At 40.4% G+C, this 21,894-nt stretch overlaps 1 protein-coding gene across 10 annotated transcripts in view; it reads right to left on the reverse strand.

Moving 5' to 3' along the window:
- The window catches only part of cep290 (centrosomal protein 290), a 43,094-nt gene that overhangs the window by 5,292 nt on the left and 15,908 nt on the right, over positions 1-21,894 (reverse strand). For 7 of the 10 annotated variants that reach the window (XM_053631490.1, XM_053631489.1, XM_053631497.1 and 4 more), the window contains 31 exons: positions 21,361-21,427; positions 20,431-20,546; positions 20,254-20,338; positions 20,034-20,167; positions 18,908-19,072; positions 18,301-18,450; positions 18,106-18,221; positions 17,924-18,026; positions 16,834-17,064; positions 16,413-16,586; positions 16,204-16,315; positions 14,679-14,884; positions 14,434-14,585; positions 14,242-14,353; positions 13,711-14,166; positions 13,011-13,175; positions 12,813-12,920; positions 12,216-12,350; positions 10,693-10,956; positions 10,237-10,344; positions 9,262-9,461; positions 7,907-8,120; positions 7,577-7,714; positions 5,909-6,130; positions 5,270-5,392; positions 4,658-4,803; positions 4,392-4,550; positions 4,114-4,237; positions 2,974-3,645; positions 2,639-2,776; positions 1,507-1,593 (listed from right to left, as the gene is read on the reverse strand). In XM_053631490.1, the coding sequence (XP_053487465.1) occupies positions 1,507-1,593; positions 2,639-2,776; positions 2,974-3,645; positions 4,114-4,237; positions 4,392-4,550; positions 4,658-4,803; positions 5,270-5,392; positions 5,909-6,130; positions 7,577-7,714; positions 7,907-8,120; positions 9,262-9,461; positions 10,237-10,344; positions 10,693-10,956; positions 12,216-12,350; positions 12,813-12,920; positions 13,011-13,175; positions 13,711-14,166; positions 14,242-14,353; positions 14,434-14,585; positions 14,679-14,884; positions 16,204-16,315; positions 16,413-16,586; positions 16,834-17,064; positions 17,924-18,026; positions 18,106-18,221; positions 18,301-18,450; positions 18,908-19,072; positions 20,034-20,167; positions 20,254-20,338; positions 20,431-20,546; positions 21,361-21,427 (5,382 nt within the window). The remainder of the gene's footprint in view (positions 1-1,506; positions 1,594-2,638; positions 2,777-2,973; positions 3,646-4,113; positions 4,238-4,391; positions 4,551-4,657; positions 4,804-5,269; positions 5,393-5,908; positions 6,131-7,576; positions 7,715-7,906; positions 8,121-9,261; positions 9,462-10,236; positions 10,345-10,692; positions 10,957-12,215; positions 12,351-12,812; positions 12,921-13,010; positions 13,176-13,710; positions 14,167-14,241; positions 14,354-14,433; positions 14,586-14,678; positions 14,885-16,203; positions 16,316-16,412; positions 16,587-16,833; positions 17,065-17,923; positions 18,027-18,105; positions 18,222-18,300; positions 18,451-18,907; positions 19,073-20,033; positions 20,168-20,253; positions 20,339-20,430; positions 20,547-21,360; positions 21,428-21,894) is intronic. The other 3 variants (XM_053631498.1, XM_053631495.1, XM_053631491.1) reach the window with 2 other exon arrangements.

The raw sequence follows: 21,894 nt of genomic DNA on the forward strand, positions 1-21,894 counted from the left end.
ATGGGGAGCGTCGGTGCACAGCCATTTTTAGATCTCTCCAGAGATGTTCAATCAGATTCAAGTCTGGGCTCTAGCTGGGCCAATCAAGGACATTCACACAGTTGTCCTGTAGCCACTCCTTTGTTATCTTGGCTGTGTGCTTAGGGTCGTTGTCCTGTTGGAAAATGAACCTTCGCCCCAGTCTGAGGTCCAGAGCGCTCTGGAGCAGGTTTTCATCAAGGATGTCTCTGTACATTGCTGCATTCATCTTTCCCTCGATCCTGACTAGTCTCCCAGTTCCTGCCGCTGAAAAACATCCCCACAGCATGATGCTGCCACCACCATGCTTCACTGTAGGGATGATATTGGCCAGGTGAGGAGTGGTGCCTGGTTTCCTCCAGACATGACGCTTGTCATTCAGGCCAAAGAGTTCAATCTTTGTCTTGGTCTGAGAGTCCTTCAGGTGCCTTTTGGGAAACTCCAGGCGAGCTTTTTGTGCCTTTTACTGTTGAGTGGCTTCCGTCTTTCCACTATACCATACAGGCCTGATTGGTGGAGTGCTGCAGAGATGGTTGTTCTTCTGGAAGGTTCTCCTCTCTCCACAGACACACGCTGGAGCTCTGTCAGAGTGACCATCAGGTTTTTGGTCACCTCGCCGACTAAGGCCCTTCTCCCACGATCGCTCAGTTTGGCCGGGCGGCCAGCTCTAGGAAGAGTCCTGCTGGTTCCAAACTTCTTCCATTTACGGATGACGGAGGCCACTGTGCTCATTGGGACCTTCAATGCTGCAGAAAAACATTCTGTACCCTTCCCCAGATCTGTGCCTCGATACAATCGTGTCTTGGAGGTCTACACACAATTCCTTGGACTTCATGGTTTGGTTTGTGCTCTGACATGCATTGTTAACTGTGGGACCTTATATAGACAGGTGTGTGCCTCTCCAAATCATGTCCAATCAACTGAATTTACCACAGGTGGACTCCAATCAAGTTGTAGAAACATCTCAAGGATGATCAGTGGAAACAGGATGCACCTGAGCTCAATTTTGAATGTCATGGCAAAGGCTGTGAATACTTATGTACATGTGTTTTTTTTGTTTTTTATTTCTAATAAATTTGCAAAGATTTCAAACAACATCTTTCATGTTGTCATTATGGGGTATTGTTTGTAGAATTTTGAGGAAAATAATGGATTTAATCCATTTTGGAATAAGGCTATAACATAACAAAATGTGGAAAAAGTGAAGCGCTGTGAATACTTTCCGGATGCACTGTATATCGCTGCTGTAGTGTAAGCGATTCCAGGAACTACTTTTGTTTCGTGGATGTTCCACAACATTCAATGTAAAAACTGATCCTTCGCGACAATAACAGTAACTCTGCTTCATCACACCATACAGTACACGCCCTGCATGACCAGACATGCTTTATTCCATACTGATGACAAGCAGTGACATAAAATAAACACACATATTTATCACAATTATTAATCTAAATGTATCAGATATCCAAGAATGTAATGACCTACCCCACGGATATTACCCAGCTTCTTTTCCACCTCTGCTTTCTCCTTTTTCAGAGCATCACACATTTCTTTGAGGTCAGACACCTGAGCCTGTTGATAAATAACAGAGTCTTCAATGTGCTTCATTTTATTTTTTATTTTTACTCCATCCAATGGCCACCAATTTTTTTTTTTCAAAAAACATCCACCTGAATTCTTTAAAGGCACCAGCAAGTTGAAATATAGTAGCAAGCAGCGATTGGCGGGCCCAAGCACCATGTGTGCAGCAATGTCTGTTGTATCACCCATGTGTTGTACGGTACATTTATGCTACACTTCCTGTTTGAATGTCATGATATTAATTCACCTCCTCACCATGGCAACACAATTTAAGATATCAGCATTTCTTTTTATGACACAGCTTGATATCATCCTTAGCTTAACTCTCTAGGACAATGGTCACCAACCCTACTCCTGGAGATCTACCGTCCTGAAGACTTTAGCTCCAACCATAATCGTGCCCGCCTGACCATATAAAATCACAAGAAGTTCTTCATCGACTAAAACAGGGTGTGTTTGATTTTGGTTGGAGATGAAACCTGCAGGAAGGTAGATCTCAAGGAAGAAGGTTGGTGACCACTGCTGTAGGAGGAGTTTGAGTTGTAAGCATCACATCCTGCTCCTCGTTGGTGGCACTATGACACGGAATATCACAATGAATCGCTTTGAGGTTAACTGATAATGCATAAATCTGATGAAGCGGCTTTAAAACGAACTATTTAAAAGTTTGATACCTGTCAAAATGTGAAAAAATAGAAAAAAAAGGCAGAGAAAAAGGATGCTTGTCTTAAGGAAACCCAAATGTCTAGCAAATTTGGTGCATGTAGATAAAACTTGCTGCTTATATTTAAGCAAAATTCACACTCTTAATGCTTTGACCCTAAGAAAGCCATATATGACCCAGAAAATATGTAAATAATATCCAGTATATTCGTATTTATTAAATAATAAACAAAACCGCCATCCAGGATTCTGACCAAAAGAATGAATTTTAAGATCTTTTTCTTCAAAGGATTAATGTGTTACAGAGAATATGAGGAAGAAATCAAGAAATTAGTTGAAATTCACAGAGTTAAGGGAACGATCTTTGCCCTACCTTAAGACGTGGCAGGTCTTTGTTAGCCTGCTCTAACTGAAAGCGCAGCTCCAGGTTCTCGCTGGAGAGCTTGAGGTTCTCTTTCTGTAACTCATGCTCCCTCTGTGTCGGTGTCCCTGCTGAGCCCCGGCCAGATGTCTGTGCAGAGAATGACATTTCTAAAAGCCATGCGATAAAATACGGTGGACAGGTAACACTACCCGAGTGAGGTTTGGCAAAAATATACGTTTGCTAAAGGGGGGCCAAGCACTGAAAAACGAACACAAGCAGGAAGCCTATGGAGGTATGATGCCGACTGTGCTATGTTTCTCGATGGGACACGCTAGGGTCAGTACCTCGTCTCTCCTCACTGCTTCTTTAGATGTTTCTCCATCCTCCAAAGCACTATGTTCTTGCTGCTCAGTCGTATGAACGTGCGCTTCAGATTCGTGTGATTGTGAAGCTCCTGTCTGGCTTTTGTGAGACTCAGGAGATCTTTCTGTCAGCGCTGTTTCTCCCACTGGTGCCTCGTTTCGTTGCTCCCTATCGCCCTGATCTTCCTCCTCACGTTGCAGCACGTGTTCTTGCTCTTTTAGTTCCTCACGTTCTTTAGAGGTGAACCGGGTTCCGTCTAGCTTTTCTAGTTCTGTCTGAGAACATACAGACATTGTTTTTCTGATTTCTACCTCCCCTTCACGAAGCTCGTCCTTTTCTCGTACCAGTTCTTCAGAATCTTGACTTTTAGGCAACGTTTCATTTTCAGCCTTGCTTCCTAAATCTAAATCTTGACCAGGAATCAACATAGCTTCCATTTCTTCATGTCCACCTTTTTCATATACATTATTCGCTTCAGTACAAGGTCCAGCCATTATCTCCTCGTGTTCTCCACGTTGATGGGGGCTTTGGTCTTTGCTTAATGAGGAAGACTGCGTTTTTTCGTCTTTATTGTCATTTGTGACCTCAAAGGTCGTAGAGCGATGGGCTTTAGGGGATAAACTGGACTGGGCAGAAGAAATCCTGCTTTTATCCTTGTAAGCAAATGGAGGGAAGATGAAAATGGTGATGATGGAGAAAAACAGTTCAAGCAAGAAACGCTAATGTAGATCAGTGGCTCTCAGAATGGAGTCCGGTGTGGTCTGTGATTTTAAAAGTTTTCTTACAGTGGTGTGTCCAACAATTATCAGAGTTATTATATTAGACTTTAATCTAAAACGGTTTAATCTAACCATAATAACAAAAAATCAGTGGATTGCATGGTACATAAATAAACAAACAGTTGTAATATTTTAACAGCTGGATTATGTTCATAAAGAAAACTCTGTGTTGAGGGGGTGCAAAATTTGAGAACCTCTGTCACAGATAATTAATGGGAAGCGCATAGGATTCATTTCTAAAGAAACAGTCAAAAGTGATAGATGAAGCCTTGTGATTATTTTATGGGTGCCATTACTAACGTGTGAGCCATTGCGGCAAAGAAACAAGGAACGGATTCTTACCGATGGCCTGGATAGGGGCTCTTTTGCCAGCTGGCTTTCCAGAGAATGAAGTCTCTCCTCCAGGTAGCGGTTCCTGATGTTCATGTCCTCCATCGCAGCGTCCCGAGGTAAAGCCTGTTGCTGCCTGAACCACAGATGATAAATAAATAAATAAATAAATAAATAAATAGGCACAATTTGGATAAATTACATAAAACAATAGTAATTAGTAATTATATACATATAATAATTAACAATGAAGCGGAGTTACTGTTAGTTAAAAAAAAAATCAGGAATACTTGATGATCTCTATCTGTTGCTCCAGCTCACAGTTCCTCTTCCTCAGCTCCTCGATCTCTTTGTCAGCCTCGAGGGTGGCCCGTGTGCCCACCACCTGATCCGCCGTCACGCCTCGACTCTTCAACTTCCTCTGCAGGCTCAGTTTCTCTTGCTCCAGCCTGTAGCACAGGATAAGGCAAAGATTTAGCGGTTGTGAAATCAAACCTCACATGAACCTTATTAAACGTTCGTATTGTTGGTTAAAGCCTGGAGTGTTGTGTATGACCTTCCGTAGAGCTCCTTCAGGGTGGTCAGTTGCTTGGAAAGGGATTCCGTCTCTTTCTCCTTGTCTTTTAAAAGACTTCGGACTTTCTCCATCCTCGCCTGCCACTTCTTACCCTCTTCCCACCTCACCAGTTCTTCTTTATTAGACTGCATAGCCAGGAAAAAAACAAAAACAAAAAAAAAACAACCTGAGGTGTTATCTCCAACTTCTGGACCATTCTATATACCATGAATGTTTTTTTCTTAAATCCTTATAATAACATAAAACATCACCAAATCCACGGTTATACACTTTCTGCTGTTAAAAATCCATGTATTACGTGGATCTTTGTTCATGTTGATTGTCTGCCATACAAGTTGCTGCGTATGAGCGGTTACTATAGAAACGTTAATGTATTTGTGTTATAGCTGGATCTACTGTCCGAGCTGTGCTTTTATACAAAAATAATGACCAATCAGATTTGAGAATTCAACCGCGCTGTGGTGTAACACATGTCATCCAGGATCTGTTCCTAGATGGTGTTGTAGTGTGTCAGAAAGAATATAATTCTTTAAACACAATCAGACCACGATGCTCACTTCACCGCTGAGTCTGATTCATCTCCACGCTCACCTTGTCATCCCTCACTGCCGTTTTTTTCTCTGCCGGCTCTGACGCATTCTTCCTGTCCAGTTCTGACTCCAGTCTGCGGATCTTGTTCTGTAAAGCCTCTACTGAGGGGACTTCAGTATGACCCTACAACACACACACACACAATCGCTATCTTTGACCTTTCTGAAGTGAAGTGACATAACTTTACATAATGACACACCGACACTCGATTGCCTTCGGTCATCTACGAGAAAATGTAATTGGATTCATTTTAAAATACAAATCAATCTTATAAGGAGATATATCCTAATTTCTTTACCAGAAGCCATGAAGGAGCCAAAATATCTAGAGAAAAGTCTCCATTACAGTCTTTGTGCTTGTGTTATGTAAGAAACGACTTTGAATATTAGTTGATTATTATGAGTACACAGGACTTTCTATTAGTCTGAATTAGCACTGGGATACAGAACGTACAATATTGATATCATGATAAATTAAGCCACAGTATGCTTTTCTGAGATGTCATGATATCTTTTTATAAAGGTTATTATTAAAAAAAAAGTGCTAGTGGTGCTCCTCAGATGTTGCACAGTGTCTCGGTATGAACCCTGACTCCAGGCTGGAACTTTACACATGAGACGGCAGACTGTGTGTATGTACCTGCAGGCCGTTGCTGAGTCTCTTCACTTTCTGCTTCAACTCGTCCAGCTGTTCTTCCAGATTGTCTCTCTCGCTCTGAAGTCTGCTCTGGATCTTCTGGCTCCTCTGTAGCTCGCGGCTCAGGCTCTCTACCTCCTCCTTCAGAGAGCTCTGTCGGGTTTTCCCTGCTTTCACGCTCTCCTTCCAGCTCTGCAGCTCATCGTTCAACTCCTTTACACGAGCCTGAAATGCCAACACACACACACACACACAAACACACACACACACACACACACACAGAATAACTTACAACACCAAAGTGGTTTTGCAGAAACCAAAATATGCTGAAGATTATTATTGTTACTCCAATTAACATTAGCACTATTTTATGTTTATTATTCATTAAGTCTATGTACATTTGTAATAACTTGTTTTCTTTCATTTACTATTTCTCTAAATTTTTTTATCTTGTTTTTTGGTCCTAATGTGAATCTTCTCTAAGACATTTTAGATATCATGAGTCTTTTTTCTTTTTTTTTTTTTAGAAAAAAAGTATTTTTTAGTTTGTATTTTATCAAATACCAGATATAGATAACGGTAGTTATCAAAAATTCTTTAAAAAAAATCTTTAATCTTATATTTAGGTTTAGTTTACAAATAAAACTAAATCTTTAAAAAAAAATGTCAACTGAAATAATTTAGAATAAAAATAAATGGAAATGTAATATAATTTAGAATAATTCATAAAATAATTTAGACATTTTTAATTAAATAATTTAGTAAAAATGACTGTTACTAATTATTTCTAAAATGACTGAGGAAAAAAAAACAATAGTTTGTTAACATAATTTGTTTGTTTACATAAGCCAATTTTTTTTTAAAATTCACTATATAATCTTACTTATATACTGTATATCATATAAAGTATAATGGTTTTGTGGTCCCTGTGTGGAGCAAAACACCATTTTGGATTCAGGCATAGAAAAGCGTTATATTTGATAAAACATGATTTGGAAGAAAAAAAAAAAAAAAAAGACTTCGTTTAGGCCGTGGGTTTTTATTAAAATTAACTCACTGCGTTTCATGACTAAACAGAAGCTTCATAAAGGTGGACAGTATTAGTTAAGAAGAGCAGTACTAGTTCAGCAATATTCATTGTTTCAAAATATTCCACGGTTCCAACAGTTTGCTGGTTGGTTAGTGGATTTTTGTAGAACATTATTGACACCCTTTCTAGTGAGGTGCAGTGTGTGTGTTCATTTATCTCTCCCTAGAGACTAAAATAACTCCAAAAACCTTTATTCTGTCGATTTAACTAAAATAAAACTAATATAATAAGTGTTTACTCTTTTATATGCTAATACAGTGCCCTCCACTAATATTGGCACCCTTGGTAAATATGAGCAAAGGCGGCTGTGAAAAATTGTCTTTATTGTTTAACCTTTTGTTAAAAAAAAATACTCTGCGCTCATGGATATCATCCAAAAACTATTGTTTGATATCCATGAGAGCAGAGTATTTTTGTGAATTTTTTGAACAAAAGATCAAAAGGTTAAACAACAGAGACAATTTTTCACAGCTTTGTTTGCTCATATTTACCAAGGGTGCCAATATTAGTGGAGGGCACTGTAAATACACATGCGAGCACCTCTGCACCTCTCTATGTGCACTTCCTGTCAGAGCTCTGACCTTGAGCTCTTTGGTTTGCTTGTCCACGATCTGCTGAACATTGAGTGCCTCCTCTTTCTGGGCCGCGTTCGCGATGATCTGTTGCTCAGCCTGGGACGTCATCTGCGCCCGAAACTCGAGGATGGCTTTACTGAGGGCCTGCATGCCGAACAAAAAGATCAGACGCCAGCACACAGCTAGTGATTTCCTCTTTACCACATGCTGTGTAGCAAAGGAGCCAAATGCTGTCAAACATAAAACTCTTTTAAACCTAAAAACACAACAATAACATTAGCTTTTCTCAGGAGAGGAAATCGATACAAGTGCTTTCTGGAATATTCATTCGGTCACCTTCAGCTGCTTCTCTTTGAGGCCCAGCTGGGCCTTCAGGCGCTCAACCAGATTCTTCATGGTGTTGCTTGGCGAGCGAACGTTGGCCTCTTTTTGTGCCTCCAGCTCGGTGCTGAGGTACTGCAGCTCTTTCTCCATCTGGGACAGCTGGGATCTCAGATCCTCTGATTCCTTAGACATGGTCTTTATCTGACATGTGTGCCTTTCCTCCAGTCTGGAAAGCAGAGCAAGGAGGAAATCAGCAGGGTTTCTGACACAACAACAGATTCCTGCTTCACTTCTCGTCAAATCCAAATCGTATAAACCTCTAAAGCAGGGGTCCTACCACATCACCACTGATTTATCACACACAAGGCCCGCAGATCAGGACTGGTCCAATAAATGGTCAAATCTGGCCCGAGAAAGGAATTCAGAACCTGTGGAACCTAAATTAAATCTAAATTAAAATCTGACGGGAATTGAATTGAAAGATTAAAAAAAGGGCTCTCTGTTAATCCACTAGAGGGCAACATAGAGCAATAATCTCAGGGCCATGAACTCAGCTACTGACTAAATTAAGGATGTAAGCGAATTCGAATACATTCTTCAGACCAAACTGTTGTAAATTAATACAAAGATGAATACAGATGTGAACAGTAGGTGTGGAATTCATAGAGAGCTTCCCAGATTGCTTTTTGCAGAACATCTGGTTCAGATTCGAGACTGCGATCTCACAGGACACAACAAAAAAAAAAAACTGCACGAGTGGGAGTATTATACTAAGCATACGAGAGTGAAGATCACATGACAAAGACAACATTCATTCACGAACAAGAAGGGCACGATTACAAAAAAAAAGTTCCAGTCTAGACCACGCCCACTCCTGTTTAAAATCCAGATATAATTATGAATATTTGGAGCACTAAACAGATATAGATTAGGTGGGTGATCATGTCATTCTTCATTAGCAAGCTAGAAAATTCCAAAAAAGAAATTTCCAGAATAAAAAGTGGACATAGAGTGTGGAGTTTTCCAAGAAAAATGGACTAGTTCCAAGATAAGCTGGTCAAAGCCCACAGTGGTGCTGAAAGACCGTTATGAGACTCGTAGTGCTGAAAAATTTTACGATGTGCAACTGAGAACAGGTAAAAGAAAAAATATTTTGCTTGCTACATTGAAGAAATATTGAAGAAATATTACGGACAATTTTTGTTTTGCTAATACACTGCAGTCTGTTCATCTGTTTGTGCATTCAGACTGTACCTTTCAAATAAATGAAGTACAGGTCTAAAGTCACACTAATATTCTGATTATTATCTCATCTTCGAAATAACCAGATGTGTTTTTGGGCATGGCACAGTATCAGTCAGACTTACTTGGCCGTTTGCTCCGCATGCTCTTTGGCCTGAAAAGCTGTGACGTGTCTCTGTCTCTCCAGCTCAGCGCTCAGCACCTTCAGCTTGTGCATTAGCGATGACAGAGACGTGTCCTGCTCCGTCACCATCTGCTCCATTTCAGCCAGCCGTTCCATCTGCTTCGTGGTCGGGACGTCTAGTCTGGGTTTCTTCATCAGCTCCTACAGAATCCCAGATGTATGAACGGGTGATGAATACAAGTGTATATTTTATTGACTTGTTTATTATATTTATTTTTAATCTCGACTTGATTTTGGTTTGGTCATGGTAGGAGACGACAGAAACGAGCACCTTACTGGAGAAAATCTTTCTGTTAATTCTGACTGGATAGACGCTCTTTGGCCAAAAGTATGTGGACACCTGACCATCACACCCATACATGTTTTGCCACAAAGTTGGGAGCAAACAATTGTATAGAATATCAATTTCCCTTCACTGGAACTAAGAGGCCCGAACCTGTTCCAGCATGACGACGCCCCTGTGCACAAAGTGAGCTCCATGAAGACATGGTGTGTTAAGTATGGAAGAAGGTGGAAGAACTCGAGTGTCCTGCACAGAGCCCTGACCTCAACCCCACTGAACATCTTTGGGATGAACTGGAGCCTCAACCTCACTAATGCTCTTGTAGCTGAATGAACACAAATCCCCACAGCCACGCCCCAAAATCTAGTGGAAAGCCTTCCCGGAAGAGTGGAGTGCATTATAACAGGGAAAGCAGGAATAAATCTGTATAATGCGATGTTCAACAAGCACATATGGGTGCGATGGTCAACAAATCCAATCTGAATAGTGCTTTATTTATTAAACCGACTAATAATAAGATTAATTGGACCAAGTAAACATGGTTTGATTTACACTTCCTTAGAGGCACAATAACCAGCTTGTCACGTTGTTTGGAATTTAGCTGCATCCTTAAGACGGACAGTGTGACCTCACCAGAGTCGTCTGTCTTAAGCGGTCCAGGGACAAGTCCATGTGAAGGTCCAGCTGTTGGTGCAGGTTCCTCACTTCCTCCTCGTGCTTTTTTACTGCTTCTTCCTGTTCCTGTTGGCCCACAGCAAAGCTAGCCTCTTATCAACGCGACAACAGCTACATTTTTATCAATATCATCCAACTATTCAAATGATATGCACAGTAGGAGAAGTACACCACCATATTCACGTCAGAGGTTTTACCCTGGAAAGGAAACCAGTTACAAAATGTGTAGAGTAAGGAATACCACACTTGAGGGTGTGCTGTTTGAGAAAAATAATCAATGACTGAGAGGTGTTATAAAGTGGAGTTACTGTTAACACCCTGAAGATTGAATTGTTTTCCTATAACAGCATGTCCTGTAGTGTTATGTTCCTTTTATACCACTGCAGTTTCCCAGAAATTACGTTCTGTACGTACCTGTCTCGCCCTGGCCAGAAGGTTCTGGTACTTCTTGAGGACCTCCTCTTTCTGGTCGAGGAGACACTGCAGGTTGCTGATGGTCTGTTGTGCGATCTTCACGGCATGCTGGCTGCTCGTGTCATCCTGCTTGCTCAAGTCGGCGAGGAGCTTTTCCCTGTCGGCGGCAGCAGGGAGACGGAGTCGGAGCTCGTTGATGACTCGATCCCGCGACAGGACGTTCTGCTCGGCCTGCCACAGCTCCGCCTCCTTCTCCTTCAGCTTCTGTTCGAGCACAGCAAACACAACATCTCCTGACACTGAACCGTAGGCAATCAGATGGCAGAACAGTCGGGAGGCATTTATTTATATATTTTACGATTGTTAACTATCTCTTTCTTTCTAACTTCTTTCGTTGACATGCTGGTCTGTTTTCCCTCTGGTTAACAGGTTCCTACAGTAAATCACCCCACAGTGTCGTTGGACTACCTGCTGATAATGGCGCAGTGGGATTTAGCCTTTGCTTCATCTCTATCTAAAGAGAGCGATGCAGCGTCGCTTTAGTCCTTTAGTCTGTCCAGCTCTCTGATCTCATCATCTGTACGCTCCGCTCAAACAGATCAGCTTCCGAAAGCTTCAATTCTCATGCTAGAACTGCCGTCAATGCTATCCCGCTTCTTATCTCATATACACTACCAGTCAAAAGTTTAGACACACTCATTCTTTATTTTTATTTTCCACTTTTTAGAATAATAATAAAGTCATCAAAACTCTGTAGTAACACAAATGGAACTATGGGAATTATGTTGTGATAAAAAATCCAAATTAAATAAAAAATAATTTAATATATTAGCATCTCCATGTAGATGCCCTTTTTGCCTAGAATTTCCAGAAATGTATTCTTGGCATTTTCTCAACTGATTTCTTGAGGAATTTCCCTGAGATGCTTTTTAAACAGTATTAAAGGAGTTCACAGCTACGCTGGACTCTTATAGGCTGCATTTCTGAATACTTCGCTCCGAGTTGTCCGTTTAACAAAAGATTTTTTGTAAATAAAATGTTAGTTCTTTAATGAAAGAAATGAATATGTCGGCACAATGATATTTTTGTCTACAACACCGATTTCAAACATTTAATCATATACCTTCAGATCAAACGGCTTTTAAGATCATGAGAAACATTTCAGTCAGGTTTCTCCAAACTTTTGACCGATAGTGTGTATATCGCGAACTAGCCGGGTCTCTACTGTAACTCCGTGACACATAGCTGAACTGCATTCTGGGAATTTGACGTCGCAGGAAAATGGTGAGTGAGAACAGAAACTCTTGCTCTTTTTGTTTTTAGGAGCGCACAACAAAACCTTAATGTTATCCCTTATGTTTGAGATTGTTGAATTATTATTTTTTTTACCCCTATTAAACTCATTCATAATTGTGCTAGCAATAACAATCACACTAACAATAACAATACATAACACATCACAAATAATTCCAATTATTTCTAGTTTCAGTTTGGAGTTTTCATTTGACCACGTTATGCTTTACCTCCTCCATAGTTTTGCAGGTGGCTTGAGTCTCCAGAATGGTGCGAACGTACTCCCTTAGTTTACCCAGAGCTTGGTCCAGCTGATGAGCTAGAGGCTGCTTTGGATCTGGCAGAGAACCCATGCATTCTTCAAACTAAAACCACAAAAAGCACACAGTATCTTGTAAGTTTTTATAGTTTTCTTGCAGGTGTGTTCAGGGACACAGCTCCTCGTTCTCTCTCTGCAGCCAATCAGACCAAGCCTTGAAGTTCTCCAAGGCCAAACCGTCTAATCTAGAACACCCAACCAATTAGAACAACAAGGTGTTTCTTAGTCACCTGTCAAAATTCAGAAAGCCTCTTACGCTAGCTTTCAGTTCTAACCTACACAGAGTGTGTGTGTGTGTGTGTGTTTGTGTGTGTAGTTTCAAAAGCTCACATACAAAGTTGCTTTAATGTGTTGAAGGACAAATATTAAAGGTGTAGTCAGTGATTTTAGCAGAAGTTCAGTGTTCTCTTCAAAGCCACAAGGTTAGAACACCTGAATGCGAGTGCATGAAGCTGAGCTTGCTGAGTAACTAGGAATCATTTCAGAATTATCGGCACGATTAATAAACCTTCTGAGCAGATCCGATGATTTGGTTCTGCTGTTTTTCATAGATGTCCAGCTGTCGCTCCAATTCCACCTCTCTCTGATCCCACGAGAGCTGCTGCTCCTCCAACAGCTACGACACACACACACACAAAAAAATATTTTAAAAGTCAGCGTTTATTAATTTTTTTTGTTTGTTTTATCATCAAACGGCATCTTTTACGTTGTTCTGCTGCACCAGTTCCTCCTCGAGACCAACGATGGAGCGCTCCTGCTCGGCCACCATGTTCTTCAGATACCTGATCTCCTCCCGCTGTGCCACCAGCTCTCTGTTCTTCCTCAGCTCCTGCAGACGAGCCTCCTCCAGCTTCTTATGCCACTCGCTCACCTGTACAGGTCAGCGAGCAGAAGAGCTGAGCACTCTGAGTCTGAGTGAACTAATCTTCTCATCCTAGGCTATAGTCAAAATGCCTGGATATAACTATTAAGATTGACAAATACTGTATTTTACCAAAAAGAAACAGCCCAACATGTTTAATGATTACAGCATAACTAAAGTTTTTTTTTTCCCCAAAATATTTGTCGGATTTGTAAGTTATTATCCGGGAAAAAGCATTCACACCCTGGCCAGTGTTGAACTATTTACAAACTCCTCATTTTGAATCGCGTGTCTATGAAAACCACTGCAATACAATTTTTACAAAATGCAAAAAAATCATCATAAAGAAATGTAAAAAAATCTACTAAAAACTGTACGCCTAGGGTTTTTAATTCGACTCCTGTGGTATCTGTTAATAAAAATATGACTTATTTTGAATTTTTTTTTAAAAATATTATCGATTATCCTTTAAAAATGAACCACAGAGAATTAGTCTTAAGCCTTATTTGAGTATGATTGAGTAAGTAAAATGAAATTCCTATACCTTCTGAGCTCCTTTAACGTCCTTCAGCGTGGCTGTGAGCTCTTCAAGACCCTTCAGTCGGAGCTCCAGCTCCTGTGCTTTCCCCTCAGCCGCGCTGCGCTCCTCCTGCGCCCGGCGTGCCTCCTCCCGCGCTCTCGTTCGGTCCTCCTGCAGCTGCAGCATGGTGCTGGAGAACTTCTCCTGCTGGCCGAGGGGCAGTGCTCCGGAGAACCGTCTGCGCAAGGCGTGCAAGGCCTGGCGGAGGTGTCTAGCACGTTGACGCCCCTCCTGCCTTGCCTGCCACAGCGCCTGCTGCTGAGCGTCCAGCTGCTGCTCTGCCCGCAGCCTCTGAGCCTCCAGGTGCTGAAGGCGAGTGGTGTAGGCCTCAAGCCTGCTGATGGCTGCCGTCTCGCTCAGCTGCAGTGCCACGATGTGCTGATGGAGCTTGGCGATAAGGGCCTTCTCGTCACTCTGAGCCTGGCGGTAATACATTTTTATATAGCGTCGTTCCAAAAATATTTGCGCACAAACCAAAACGAACAAGTTCCTTACCTGATAGTCAAGCACCTGCCTCCTGAGACACTCCACCTCCTTTTCCCGGGACTGCTGCCTGGCTTCCAGAGCAAATACCTGCATTTTCGCTATGTCTGAAACCTCCCGCAACCTGAACACAATCATATTCGATCAGCATCCGAGGTAGAATTACTAATTCATGTGTGTCTTATCTCATGAATGCATGCTTACTTAGACACCTCTATCCTGAGCTGGGCTTCGCTTTTCTCCAGCTCAGAGATGCGGAGCCGGTCCGAGTCACTGACTTCTTTACTGACGCTATCGGCCAGCTCGTCTCGTAGCTCACGCTCAATCCGCTGTGCCTCCAGGTTCTGCTTTGCCATCTGAACACACAAACACACCAAAAGTTTTACGTTACCTCTATACCTCTATTACCTCTTCAGCAATGCTTTTATTTTTTGACGAAATAGACATACCTCGGCAAACTTGACCTCCAGCTCAAAGTTCCGCTCCTCCACCTGTTTGAGAGAGCTCCTCATGTGCTCGTACATCTTCTGAGCGTGCTCGGCTCGCTGCCTCTCATTCAGCTCCTTCATCTCCAGGGTGGTGATGCGCTTGGACACGGACACGATCTCGCTGTTTGCCAGAGCCTTTGCAGCTTTATCCAAACCATTCTCTCCTCCTGAAACCCCGCCCCCCCAAAAAAACATACACTACCGGTCAAAAGTTTAGACACACTCATTCTTTTTTATTTTTTTTCTCCACATTTTAGAATAATAATAAAGTCATCAAAACTCTAATAATAATAGCACAAATGGAACTATGGGAATTACGTTGTGATAAAAAATCCAAAATAAATCAAAATAATTGAATATTTTAGCATCTTCAAAGTAGACACGCTTTTTGCCTAGAATTTCCAGAAATGTATTCTTGACATTTTCTCAATCGATTTCTTGAGGAATCCCTCTGAGATGCTTTTGAAACCTACGCTGGACACTTATCGGCTGCTTTTCGGAAAATTTTGCTCCAAGTCATCCGTTTAAAAAATTATTTTTGTAAATAAAATGTCAGTGAAATCGCTAATGAAAGAAATGAATATGTCGGCATGATTATATTTTTGTCTACAACACCGATTTCAAACATTTAATCATATACCTTCAGATCAAAAGGTTTTTAACATCATGAGAAACATTTCAGTCAGGTGTCTCCAAACTTTTGACCGGTAGTGTACATGACGTTGACTTTGTCTCATATTAGTCTAACTTGACTTCGACTTAAAATTTAGGATCTGGTTGTTTCTCGGACTAATCCCCTCTCTTTTCACCCCCTCTGTCACTAACATTCTTCCCTTTTTAAAAATAAATAAATAAGGGAGTTACTGTCACATTACAGGATTTTTAATGTTTGGAATATTTCCTTTTTTTTTTTAATAACCAAACCCTTTTGTCCTGGACTTGCTCAATAAGTTTTCATGATGCATTTTGATCAGCTGTGTTCTCAAACAAGCTGAACAGATGTAGGATCTGCACAGATGACTGGAAAAGACCAGGTGGTGATTTATTTATTTTGCTGCCCACTGTAGCCTCAGATTCCTGTTCTTGGCTGACAGGAGTGGAACATGATGTACTGCTGCAGCCCATGCGCCTCATTGTTCAAAGTATTGTGGGTTCTGTGCTGCTTTTCTGCTCACCACGGAGGTAAAAAGTGGGGTTGTTCGAGTTACTGTAGCCTTCCTGTCAGATCTTCCGATTCTTCTCTGACCTCTCATCGACAGTGCGTTTCCACTTGCAGGACTGGATGTTTTTCTGTTTTTCGCACTGTTTCAACATCCAGCCATTCCCTAATTCTGATGTTTGATTAACTGAATATTAATTGAAGCTATAACATGATTAACTGAGTGGAGCATTACCTTTCTGTGCTTTTTTTTGTAGACTCCTGCCCTAGTATCCCAAGTAACACTACAAAATGTGGAAGTCACGTGGCATGCATGCGAAGGTTTACCAGCGGTGTTGAGGTGTTCCCAGGCCTGCTCTAGTGTGTGCAACTTCTCCTTCGTGATCTCGAGCTCCTTGTTGATGCCGCTGATGTGCTCACGGAGGGAAACGTTCTCACCCTGAAACCAGAAATCAGACGATGGAACACTCTTGCGATGGAACGGTAAACCCGGTGCTAGAAAAAAAGCAGAAGAATTATCAAAACATCTTGAAAACCTCCAAATGTTCCAGAGTGGTGGTTCTCTGAATGAGGTGGTTGTCTTTCTGGAGCAGATCTCTGTATTTCATAGTGAGGTCGTTGTACTGCTTGTTCGCTCTTTCCAGCTCCGAAGACGGGACGCTGTCTTCCAGCGCTTTCTGGAGTGCCGCCATTTTGAACGCAGCCATCTCCTGCCAAAACAACGCAGATGTTTATAGACAAATGTACGAATTCGACCAACATGAGCCGCCTTTCCTGTGTCTGAATGCTGACCTTCGAAATACATAGTTAACTAATTCATTGATATTACATGATTAATATTAATTCAGAAGAAAATTAATTGATTTAATGTTCCACTCACATTTATATTCTTTAATTACATTTCTATAGTCTTGACATGTATAAAAAGACATGAAGAATCACGCAAAAAAGTTGCACCTTGAACCTCTGGAGGTAGCCGATTCGCTCTGTAACAGCAGCTTCCATTTGCACCGAGTCATCCTTCAGCTTGTTGTTCTCCTTCCTCAGGTGGTGCTCCTGCTCCAACAGGGTGGTGTAGCGGCGGGTCAGAGACCTCTCGTTCACTCGCAGTAAAGTCATTTTACGGGCCGCCTCGGCCACCTGCCTCCTAATCTCAGCCGGATCCTGCTGCAGAGTCTCCAGCCAGAACTGAAAATCCAGACACCAAAAAAACAGAAACAAACAAAAAACCATTCATTCTAATTAGGCCACGTTCACACCTGGCATCGCGTGATTGATCCAGAGCTCATTGAGTGACATCACTTACTGAGGCTAAATCAGCGTTGCACTGTTTTAACGATTTTGACCCAATCCATACAATCCAAAACCAGCCCTTCATGAAGTGTTAACCATAAAATAATAATAAAAAAAATTCTGAGGCTCAAATGAAAGATCACAGTCTCTTCACACTGAATCTCGTTTGACCTTAAAGAATCTCTTTTTTTTCACTTAACAAATCACTTTTCCCCCTTTCTGAATCACTATTTTAACTTAATGCATCACTATTTTACCGTAATTAAGCACTTTATTACCTTACTGAATCACTTTATTATCTTACAGAATCACTTTTTACTTTACTGAATCAATTTATTACTTTACTGATTCATGTTTTTCCTTATTGAATATTTTTGTTCCTTATTGAATCAGTTTTCCTTCCTTATCACGTTAATTTTCCTTATCGAATCACTTTATTACTTTACAGAATCACTATTTATTTTACTGAATCAATTTATTACCTTACTGATTCACGTTTTTCCTTCTTGAATAATTTTCCTTAGTGAATCACATTACTGAATCACTTTTTCCCCCTTAGCGAATCACTTGTTTTTCCATTACCAAATCACTTTTTTTCATTACTGAATCACATGATCTTACAGAACCTATGTTTTTCACTTACCAAATCACTTTACCTTAATGATTTGCTTTATTACCTTAATGAATCACTTTTTACTTTAGTGAATCAGTTTATTACCTTGATTCATATTTTTCAGAGTAGAGTCTGTCTTACATTATATTCTTGGATCTTCACCGCATCCAGCTCCTTCTGCTCTTCCATTTTGGATTTCAACTCCGTAAAACAGTCTTTCTCCTTTTTCCAGGCCTCCTTCTCACTGAAACCAAAAGCAAATGACGCTATAGAACATTCTACACAACTTCTGTTTCGTTATTTACCACACAAACAGGACAAACCTTTGGTACTCTCTGTACAGCAGTCCCTGTTGATGTCGCATTACGGCGAATTTCCTCTTGTACTCATCCAAAGCCAGACCGTGCTGCTTGCTCGAATCTTCTTTATTCCTTAACTCCTAAAAATAAGGAATAATTGAAGAATTGAGACAAGATGCAGTTTTGGTATAATAGTGTGCAGGATTAGGAGAGTTTTACCTGTAACAGCTGGATCATGTACTCATTGAGAGAACTGATGACTTGTGCGCTGGATGGTGTCATTTCTTCAGGCAGAAGAAGAGGTTTAGGAGCTACAGCCATGCCTGCCGATTGCCTCACAGCCTCAACCTCACTCACTAAACGTGCGACCTGACCAAAAAAGATCAGATACAAAAAATAACATACACTGGTGCCTTGCATAAGTATTCACCCCCTTGAACTTTTCCACATTTTGCATATACTTATATAAGGAACTATACATTATTATTATTATTATTATTATTATTATTATTATTATAATACCACAGCGCAGTTGAATACTCGAATCGGATTGGTCAGAAGATGTGCACTGGTCAGAAGGTGTGTGAAGCTATAACTCGAAAGTGAGAAAAGGATGATGTGTGGTTCTTTAATTTAAAAAAACACAAAAACTTAATCACTGGCAAGTTGCTATGGTATAAGAGGAATAAAACACTTACCCTGTATATGATTATTTTCCTATAACAACACAACCCAAAGTGTTTTATTCCTCACACGTCCACTTTAATAGTTCTGCACGGTGAAGGGTTGGAATGGGTTTTAAGAGGGAAAATCACGTAAGACGAACCTTTTCATTAGCCTTCATTAGCTGAGTCCGTGTGTTGGCTGCCTCTTCTCGAGCTGCCTTCATCTCCTGCCTCAGTTCCTCGTTCCTGCCGGTCAGCTGATCCAGCTGTGCTCTCAGATGTGCAATTACATCAACCTTCCCCTCTGAGTGCTTCATCTCCAGGGCCTGGACATAATTACACAGACGCTGCTTCAAAATGAATCTAGTTCTCTAGGGAAGTCACACACAGACTTGCTGATGTTTAGGAAACATGAACAAAACTTCATGTTGCAGCTTAACACAGTAGCATTCCGAGGGCCACCATCTTGGACATTCAATTACATTTTACTTTACTGAATCACTTTATTACCTTACTGATTCATGTTTTACCTTACTGAGTTGCTTATGTTCCTTACCAAATCACCTTTCCCATACCAAATCACTTTATTACCTTATTGATTCATGTTTTACCTTATTGAATAATTTTTTCCCATACTCAATCAATTTATTACTTTACTGAATCAGTTTTTTCCTTATCAAATCACTGTATTAACTTACTGAATCAGTTTTTTTCCCGTAACAAATCACTTTTTCCCAATTACCAAGTCACTTTTTCACCTTAATGAATCACTTTATTATCTCACAGAATCATTTATCATCTTACAGAATCAATTTATTACGTCACCGATTCATGTTTTTCCTTATTGAATATTTTTGTTCCTTATTGAATCAATTTATTACTTTACTGAATCACTTTTTACTTTACTGAATCAATTTATTAACTTTACCAAATCACTTCTTTCCCCCGTTACCTATTCCCTTTTCCTTAATGAATCACTTTATTAACTTATTGAATAACCTTTTTCCTTAGAGAATCACTTGTTTTTTCCATTACCAAATCACTTTTTTCCCTTAATGAATCACATTTTACTTTACTGAATCAATTTATTACCTTAATGATTCATATTGTTCCTTATTGAATCAATTGATTATCTTATTTTATTAATTTTCTTTCCTTATCAAATCACTTTTCCTTATCAAATGACTTCATAACCTTACTGATTCACTTTTTTCTCTTATACAATCTCTTATACAATAAAACTTTATCTTTATCGCGTTAACACATCTGAAAGCTCAGATCACTCACGCTGACGAGTCTCTCCAGGCTGGGGATGCTGATGGCCGTCTGAGTGGGAGCTTTGCTCTGCGCCTCCTGGATGGCCTGCAAAATCTCCTTCATGCCCTGCTCCAGCTGCTTGTTCTCCTTCAGCATCTCGTTCTCTGCAGAAATCACAGCGGAAAGCGAATGAGCACGACTAATCCAGATCACTGGAGCCGAAACGGGGAAGCTGTACGTATACACTCACGTTTGGCTTTAAACTGCAAGGATTCTGTTCTCTTCAGCTCCAGCTCTTTCTCTCTGCTCATCAGCTCCTTCTGCAGGAAGTCATTCTGATGGAAGAAGTTATGAGAGAGAGGAGTCAAAATGAGTGAACAGGGATATTTTTTGATGTTATCGACCAAATTATTTCTTAAAAATGTACCTTTCTTTTGACTTCATCCTCATCAGCTGGTCTGAGGGTCGATCTCTCCCTGTTGGCCCTGCTGGGTTCCTCTACAGTTTCATCATCAAGAAGTGAACTACTGATCACTGTGACACCTACAGACAAAACTCTGCAGTCAGTATAAACAGCAGTACACTGCTTTAAAAAAAATTCTAGACTGTTATACATGTAACAAAGTGACTTGTACGGTGGACTCTCCACATAATTAGAGATTCATTGAATAATAAACAGATTAGAAAACATGCTGTTATGTAACAAAAAACGTGTAATCGTGCACATGGTGAAATTTTCTGTAAGGAGACATTAATTAACACTGATGGAAGGAGTCTCCAGTGTCACTGTTTTTAACAAAACAAGCTGGTGAGGTAATAACTGTTTATAGCTGCTATAACGTAAGTGATAACAGGAACATTAAATATAACTATAAAGGGGATAAAAAGCATGACGTATCGTTCTGTAATAAACTAAAAATCATTATTTGGCAAATTGCTGTGGGATAAGCGGAATAAAACACTTCAGTAATCCACAGTAACGTCATCGCTCCAATGTGTTGTTGATTATTTTCCTAAAACACCATGACACTGAGTGTTTTATTCTTTGCTCGGTATGGAAATTTATGGAAATTTGATTTTTAAAAAACAACCCATTTTTTATTTAGTAATCACTTTATAGTAATTGCTCCAAACCAATTCCAAGCGTCAGAAAACGCGCCAAATTATAACCACTAGATATAAATAACGTGTTATTTTAATGACTAGTAAACAACTTGTGAAGTAACAGGCCTGTGTTTAGTAGGATTTCTGAAAAAAAAAAATCGCTACTGTTGAATTATGGGTTCAGTGATTTGGAATCATTTGTGGTTGGCGGGGGGACATTACTATAAAAAATAAACAAGAGGCTTTTTTTGACCTTTGTCCTTCACCAGGGCACGGATACGCTGCTTGAGCTCCAGCCTTTCCTCCTCGAGACGTTCAATCTGAGAGAAAGCACATTGGAGACAGCGGTTAATAGTAAGTAAGTAGGTAAGTAAATTTTATTTATAAAACACGTTTAAATTCAACTTACACCGGCCAAAGTGCTGTGCAGAAACAATAATAAAATACAATAAAATATACCATGAAATAAAACAAAAAAAAATAGCCAGGGAAGGCCAAAGAGTATAAAAACGTGTCTTAAGTCTAGATTTAAAAATGGAGATTGAGGGAGCACTCTTAATGTCAGGTGGCAACTGATTCCATAAATGTGGAGCAGCAACTGCAAATGCTCTGTAACCTTTTAATTTAAGACATGACCGTGGGACATGTAGGATCTGAAAGCTTTATTTGGCAGACCTGAGAGACTTGGGAGCTGAATGTAAATAAATAAGGTCAGACATATAAGATGGGGTTTGTCAATTAAGAGCTTTAAAAACAATCAGCAAAATCTTGAACTGAAGAGAAGCTA

This window comes from Ictalurus furcatus, chromosome 8 (assembly GCF_023375685.1).
Source record: "Ictalurus furcatus strain D&B chromosome 8, Billie_1.0, whole genome shotgun sequence".
Classification (NCBI taxonomy): domain Eukaryota; kingdom Metazoa; phylum Chordata; class Actinopteri; order Siluriformes; family Ictaluridae; genus Ictalurus; species Ictalurus furcatus.